Consider the following 7,763-nt stretch of genomic DNA (forward strand, 5'->3'; position numbering starts at 1 on the left):
AGACTTCTCGCATGGCCATACAGAGACACCTAATAACATGTTTTCACCTCCAGCAACCCTCGCCTCCCTCGGCCGCTGAAGTCGCCACACATGGCTCTCCTTCACCATCCTACCCTCACTCCCGCGTCCTATTATGCTGCTATCAATATCACCTTGAGTGTTTATGCAATCACCCCTTTGGACTGACTTCTCCCAAACGAGATGCTCCCCAGCTCGTCGGCTTTCCCTCCGTGATTAGTTTAAAAGCTGCTCCGCCACCTTTTGGATATTAACCGCCAGCAGCCTGGTTCCCTTTCTGGTTCAAGCGGAGCCCGTCTCTTTTGTACAGGTCTGACTTGTCCCAGAAAGTTCCCCCAGTGCCAAGCAAATCTAAACCATTCCTCCCAGAACTATCTCGTCCATGCACTGAGATACCCCTGATCTGTGCCGGTCTAGCTGGCCCTGTGCTTAGCACTTCTTAGAATGCTACCTTTGAGAATGGGAGGAGGGTTCCATGAAGCTCTAGAGGCAGGGCTGAAGGCTGCCTAAGCATCTCTGGAAAGTTGCTGTGATTTACGGGCCCTTCTTCAATCACACCTTCAGCCCGGCTTGCTCCATCGGTCGTCGTTAACGGGAGCAAGGGTTAACGCTTGTCCTCCCACTGGTGATTCCCCCCTCCCTCCCACAATTTCAAAGAAGATATAAATAAGGGGAAAGGAGTCCTCTTGCCTATAGAACTTGGCCAGATAACTGGGGAAGAGATGGGCACACCCCGGCTCCTCTACGCCCTCGCTCTCGTCCTATCGCTCCGACTCGTTTCTTCCCGGCCTGCCGAAGATGGGATGATGCGGAAGCCGGGGATTCAGATCGCGGACGCACTGCAGACACCACTAGGTACGGCCGCTGCCTTGGAAAGCTGTAAGATGCTGATGCCTAAGCAATGGGGCTTTGTCATGCGTGTATGTCTGTATACATGTTTCGCGTCTGTGTGTGTATTAGGGGTGACGGTAGGCTAGGGGTGCTTACGATGGGGTTCTGGAAATGAACAGCCTGGGTTCCGACCCGATACTTTACGAATCCCCTGTTTTGGACCAGCTACCCCAATTCCCCCACCCCACCCCACCCACCCATCTGTCCTTGAGTAAAACCAGGCCAAGCTCGACAGCACAAGACGTTGTTTGGGCAGCAACAGTTTGAGGGCACAACGAAACAACCTGCGATCTGAGAGGTGCACCCCAGGGCCTACTAAACAGAAGATACAAGGGTGGTGGAAAATACCGTAAAGTTTCAGCTGACTTATGGTGACCCCGTAGGGTTTTCAAGGCAAGAGACGTTCAGAAGTCATTTGCCATGGCCTGCCTCTGCCTAGCAACCCTGGACTTCCTTGATGGTCTCCCATCCAAAGGCTGTTGACCCTGTTGACCCAGAGTTGACCCTGCTTAGCTCCCAAGATCAGACGAGATCAGGCTAGCTTGGGCCGTCCAGGTCAGGGCAAGAGACAGAGGTGGGTTTGCCCTTGCCTGCCTCTGCGTAGCAACCCTGGACTTCCTTGGTCGTCTCCCATCCAAGGACTAACCTGAGCCGACCTTGCTTAGCTTCTGAGATCTTCCGAGATCGGGCTAGCCTGGGCCATCCAGGCCAGAGCATACTACAACGAGATTGTTCAATAAGCCACTAGTGATCCCAGCATCCCTTGCACAAGACCCTTGTTGAGGTGAACATCCAGAACTGTGTGGCTATCTTCAAGTGGGGCCCAGACAGAGTTCCAAAAATATGTGATGAAACTATTGAGATATATGTTAGAGTGATAGAGGTAGCAAGCAGTTACTATAGATCAGTTTGATCTATTCGACAGACCTAGCTGTCATGCTAGTAATCATGTCATTACAGCCAGGTGTTTTCTAGCAGGTGTTACTCTTTCTGGGCTTGTTAGAGTTAGTGATTGCATCACCTTGTTAGAGATTGGCTGGGGTTTAGCATAATAGCTATCAGCTTAGTAAACTGAGGGGGAACGTAGTTCTCATAGACTAAGGCACGACATGCTGTACGATAGCCTGTAAATATCTCTGTATATATTCACCTTTATAACTATATAAACTCTCTGTGCACCTTCATAACTGGTCAGTCTCCCACTTCTTATTTACAACACCCAATAGAAACTTGCTCCAAGAACTGCCAGAAGGGGCAACTTGTCTTTTTCGTACATGGCATCAGCAAGAGCAGGGGAAGATCTTGATGGGCGACCAGAAGGTGACTGATGGGAAAGATCTAGGCCACAATCTTGGATGGGGATCACTGGATAATCTTGAGTCTTCCCTCTCACACAGGCTAAGCCCCCGCATAAGGTTATTGTGAGAATTAAATGGGAAGGGGGGATAATGAATGATGCCCTTGGCACCACGGATGGGTGGCAAGATAACAATGAAGACAGTGGTTCCAATCCCCAGAATCTCCAGTTAGAAGGATCAGGTAGGAGGCGATGTGCAAGACCTCCAGTCTGAGACCCTGGAGAGCAGCTCCCAGTCAGAGCAGGCAATTTTGATAGACGAAGTATCTGACTCAGCACAAGGCATCTACACGTGTCCACTTCCCCCAAATGTACTGCAGTCTTCCACTCTGATGATCTGCTTTATCAGCCACATATTGGAAATTAAATTCGAGCTCGGTAGCACCTTGCAGACCAACAGAAATTTCGGGGTATCAACTTCCGAGAGTCAAAGTTCCCTTTGTCGGGCACGAGTGGGAAGGGGGAAACTGGGCACACCGTCTTCTCAACTTAGGATAAAGAGGGACGACTCGGTAAAGGGTCAGATATCGCTCAGACCCAAGGTGGGAGACGGAGCTATCATGGGGACTCTTGGGCTGAGCAGGGAGACAGCTACAGGGGGGAGGGGGCATTTTTAAAATTTTTATGTTTTTCGTATTTGTATCCCGCCCATCTCGTGAGCGGGCTCAGGGCAGGTCACATCATCTCAAATAATACAATCTCTCCTTATATATAATTGAATAGTGGGTGCCAAAGTTCTAATTCTAAAATGCACTCCCTTAGTGTATGGCTGATGGCACTGCTCCTCAGCATATATCGCCACCAATCAGAAGGCAAAGCCCGGGTCCCGCCCACACCACAACTGCTGCGACAACCTGGTCTTTTGCATATGGAAGCTGATTGGACTTCCCTCCATTCCACACCTCAAACCCCCCCCCCCCCCGCAAGGCAGTTGGAATGTCAGTTGCATATGGAATCTGCTGTATTCTGGTGGTGTGCAGGTCCCAGATTCATGTTTTAAAAGCAGACTGACACTGTTTGCCCAAAGCCAGAGCACTCTCCCAGAGCCTCTTTCTAGATCCCGTTGTATTTATTTCCACAACGGGCCTTATTTCTAGTAAGGTTTAAAACACGATTAAAACATTACATTATAAACATTTAAAATCAGTAGTTGTAGGTGCCGGTGCAAATTCTGACCCATTAATACTGATTGTTATGGCCGGTTGCTGGCAGGTGGGTGGCCAGTAGGCAGGAGACAGCAACCTCGGGGAGGCCGTATGTGGACGCCCACTGCCTCAACCAAAAGTCTGGTGGAAGAGCTCCGTCTTGCAGTCAGTGTTCCCTCTAAGCTGAGTTAGTGTGAGCCAGCTCACAGTTTTTTTAGCCTCCGGCTCAGACATTTCTGCCTTCTCTCAGGAAGGAGGGCTCCAGAGCAAACTAATTTATGCAGCAGCCAAATCGCTCGCTCACAACTTTAATGACAGGAGCTCACAAAAGTAGAATTTTTGCTCACAAGACTCCACAGCTTAGAGGGAGCGTTGCCTGCAGGCCCTGCGGAACTGAGTAAGGTCCCACAGGGCCCTGACCTCGATGGGGAGCGTGCTCCACCAGGTGGGGGCCAGGGCAGAGAAGGCCCTGGCCGAGGCTAAACGGACATCTTGTAGGGGTTGAGACTAAACGGGCGGCGTGTAGGGGAAGAGGCAAGCAATCTGGAGGCAGCGCCAGAGGGAAGCAGAAGATTTTGGCTACGGCAAGGATGGGCAGAAGAGACCTCAGGACCGGCAAGGGGGAATATGGATCACGGGAGACCTGAAACGGGTGGCGGGTGGCAGGGCAGTTAGGAGCTGACAGGCAGAGCGAAGACCCCTCTAGATGGGCCTTTGGTCTGATGCAGCAGGGCCCTTCTGACGTTCTTTACCACCCTGGGCTTTCCCTCTCAGGAGCCAGTCTCTCTACACCGCATGCTTGCCCTGATATCAGAAAACCTTGGAAACAAGCCCCGACCTGGATAGCCCCGGGAAACCCGATTTCGCCAGATCTCGGAAGCTAAGTAACGGAGCACCGAAAACTTATTTTTACTCATTTTAATTAACCGAAATACTTGTATTATTGTATTTTATACTGCTTTTATTGTTACAATTTGGCATTTTGCCCTTGTTAGCCGCCCTGAGCCTTCGGGGAAGGTGGGATACAAATCTAATAAATAAATAAATAAATAGAAAGAAGAAGAAGAAGAGATTGGATTTATTCCCCACCCTTCACTACCAAAAAAGACTTAGAGCAGCTTACAATCTCCTTCCCCTCCCCACAACAGACACCCTGTGAGGTAGGTCAGGATAGGGTGTTCTCCGCCTGCGCAAAGATCTCAATTCTATGGATGGCCACCTATGCACATGTGCAAAATGTAAAATAATAATAATAATTTAAAAAACCCACCGATGCGCACTGCTGCGCGCCTAGTGTAGACGCCTGGGAGCGATGTGTTGCGCCGTGAGGGAAGTGAATGTGACCGTGTTTCCCCCGGATCAAATTAATCCACTTGGAACTGGAACAGTTTAAACCGCTCCTGGCAGGTCGTCTGACCGCACCCATAGAGTTGGAAGGGACCTCCAGGGTCATCTAGTCCAACCCCCTGCACAAGGAGGAAATTCACAAATACCTCCCCCTCCACACCCACAGTGACCACTGTTCCAAGCTCAGAAGATGACAAAATACTTCCAGGATCCTTGGCCAAACCGGCCTGGAGAAAAATTGCTTCCTGACCCCAAAGTGGTGATGGGCATTTCCCTGGGTGTGCAAGAAAGGCCCACGAGAACGAAGCACTGAGGCAACCCTCCCTGCCCTCCCTCTCATGAACTGCCCAAGTTCACAGAATCAGCATTGCTGTCAGGTGGCCATCCAGCCTCTGTTTGAAAACCTCCAAGGAAGGAGAGCCCACCACCTCCTGAGGAAGCCTGTTCCACTGAGGATCCGCTCTGTCAGGACGTTCTACCTAATATTTAGCCAAAAACTCTTCCGGTTCTCCCAGATTAGAGTCCGCGCACTTAACCACGACACCAAGCTGGCTCTCAGAAGCATTGCTTGGAAACTGTCATTCTGCAAGGGATGGGTAGAAAAGGGACTGGGTACTGGCCCGTAGCTACGGTAAGGCTATTGGGGTCTCCAACTCCTTCCTTAAAGCGCCAGCCCTCTTCTTGAAAGGCCCCCCGCTTCTTGAAGGCCCCCCCCTCTTTGCAAAAGCATTTAAAGGGATCCTTTAAATCAGGGGTCATTCCGTAGAAAAAGAGGTGCATGAGCTCATTAGCATAATTAGCATAACTCATTTGCATATGCCATGCCCCCTGACATCACCAGAAGTGTGTCAGAAGGCAACACCCACCGCTCAGGCTCCACAGGACTGTTTTGGATTGCTAGCTATTGGGGGTGGGGACATGCAGATCTGTCCTTGCAGAGGAGGGAGAGCTTGTGCCTGAATAAAACTTGGTCTTAAAGGTGCCACTGGACTGTTTTGGACCGGAGGGCCGGAGGGAGCTCTGCAGCTTACCTGGCTGCTTCTTGCTCTTCGTGGCCCGACTGAGGGCTGCTGGGAGCAGGGGGTGGGGCTTGTTGCATGTGCCCGCCCACTGGGCTCCTTACTGCCAGAGCGCCGCTCCTGTGCGCTCCCGCAGGAAATGACCCCTGCTTCAAATGCTTTTGAGAAGAAGTGAGGGGTGACGTACATCCCTCTCCCTCTCCTCCTGCAAGATTTAAAGGACCCTCTCAGCGCCTTTAGCAGAATGGAATTCCCAGGTTTCTTTTGAGGAATATGTGATGACTGAATGTGTATGCAATCGATATAGCATTGTAATGTGGAAAGAGCGGAAGTCTTGTGAGTTTGGGTGTGTGTGTGTCTGTGTGTGAATTAACATCTTTCATGCCTTTGGGACACCAGCCGTTCTTTGCAATGAGGAACTGTAGCGAGGTCAGAGTTAAGAAGATGAAGAAGAGATTGGAGATACCCCACCCTTCACTCGAAGTCTCAGTGCAGCTTACAAACTCCTCTCCCTTCCCCTCCCCACAACACACACCGTGAGGTAGGTGGGGCTGAGAGAGCTCTGAGAGAACTGCCTGTTCAAGGACAGCTCTGACAGAACTATGGCTTGCCCAAGGTCATCCAGCAGCTGCAAGTGGAGGAGTGGGGAATCAAACCCGGTTCCCCCAGAATAGAGTCCCCGCACTTAACCACTACACCGAACTGGCGACGACACTTAAGGGGACAACGCTTTGGTTCTCTGAGCGCGATGTCACCAACTCACTTCTGAGTATTTTTAATTTGGTAAGTGGAAGAAACGACCGTCAGGCACTTTGGTCGTTCACAACTAGACCAAGGACATCTTATACTCTAATACGTGGTGGCCCAATCTGCAGAGAGCTACTCTGGTGTAGTGGTTAGGAGCGCGGACTCTAAACTGGGAATACCGGGTTTGATTCCCCACTCCTCCGCATGCAGCTGCTGGTGTTACCTTGGGTCAGTTACAAGTTCTCCCAAGGGCACCATCTTCTACCCAGACAACATTTTTAAAAATCTGCAGTCCATCAAATCGCCAAGAGCCCCTCAGAAGACTTTCTAAATCTCCAATAGCCCCACACCTTTCTAAAAACACTTGATGGGCACCAAGAAAACTGTTGGTGGGTGATATGGGCACCACGTTGGGGGACCCGGTCTAGCACACCCCCCACGGCAAAGTGCTGCTTTCCCATGCTGTTCTTCCTGCTGCTCCCTTGCAGAAACCCAGCCCCCCGAAGAAGCATCGTGGACCAGAGAAGGGCTCCACGGCCCCCCGGACCCAAGGCGGCACACGTGGGACCTGGTCGCGGAGCAGGGGTGCCATCTCCGGAGCCTGCTGATTCGCGTCAAGGACCTGGGCTTGGGCTACGACTCCGAGGAGACCATCCTCTTCAAGTACTGCGGCGGCACCTGCCGCAAAGCCCGCACCAACCACGACATGACGCTCGCCCTGCTGCTGCGGGACAGCGAGATCCCGGCCGTGGGGGAGCCCTGCTGCCGGCCCTCCCGCTACGAGGATGTGGCCTTTCTGGACGACAGCCACCAGTGGCACGAGGTGGAGCAGCTCTCGGCGTCTTCCTGCAGCTGCATGGGCTGAGGGACTGGGGTGGGCGGTGGGGAAATGGACACTAGGGGACCCATGCGCCCGCTAAGCTGCGGGGTCTCGTGAGCAAAAATCCTACTTTGTGAGCTCCTGGCATTCAAGTTGTGAGCGAGCGATTTGGCCGCTGCATAGATTAGTTTGCTCTGGAGCCCTCCTTCCTGGGCTAAGACAAAAATGTGTGAGCCCGAGGCTAAAAAACTGTGAGCCGGCTCACACTAACGCAGCTTAGAGGGAATGCAATAGTCCCTCTAAGCTGTGGAGTCTTGTGAGCAAAAATTCTACTTTGTGAGCTCCTGGCATTCAAGTTGTGAGCGAGCCATTTGGCCGCTGCACAAATTAGTTTGCTCTGGAGCCCTCCTTCCTGGGCT

At 51.8% G+C, this 7,763-nt stretch overlaps 1 protein-coding gene across 1 annotated transcript; it reads left to right on the plus strand.

Moving 5' to 3' along the window:
* Window positions 1-740: 740 nt before the first annotated feature.
* On the plus strand, window positions 741-7,389 carry PSPN (persephin). Its single transcript, XM_015421054.1, has 2 exons — window positions 741-873; window positions 7,013-7,389. Exons 1-2 carry the CDS (start codon window positions 741-743, stop codon window positions 7,387-7,389), a joined length of 510 nt encoding a protein of 169 aa, XP_015276540.1.
* Window positions 7,390-7,763: the final 374 nt, after the last annotated feature.

The sequence above is a fragment of the Gekko japonicus genome, unplaced genomic scaffold (assembly GCF_001447785.1).
Source record: "Gekko japonicus isolate JY-2015 unplaced genomic scaffold, Gekko_japonicus_V1.1 scaffold5978, whole genome shotgun sequence".
Classification (NCBI taxonomy): Eukaryota; Metazoa; Chordata; class Lepidosauria; order Squamata; family Gekkonidae; genus Gekko; species Gekko japonicus.

Coding starts and splice junctions, on each gene's coding strand:
- PSPN (XM_015421054.1), top strand. CDS start 741: ATGGGCACACCCCGGCTCCTCTACGCCCTCGCTCTCGTCCTATCGCTC. Junction 874..7,012: donor CGCACTGCAGACACCACTAG/GTACGGCCGCTG, acceptor GCTCCCTTGCAG/AAACCCAGCCCCCCGAAGAA.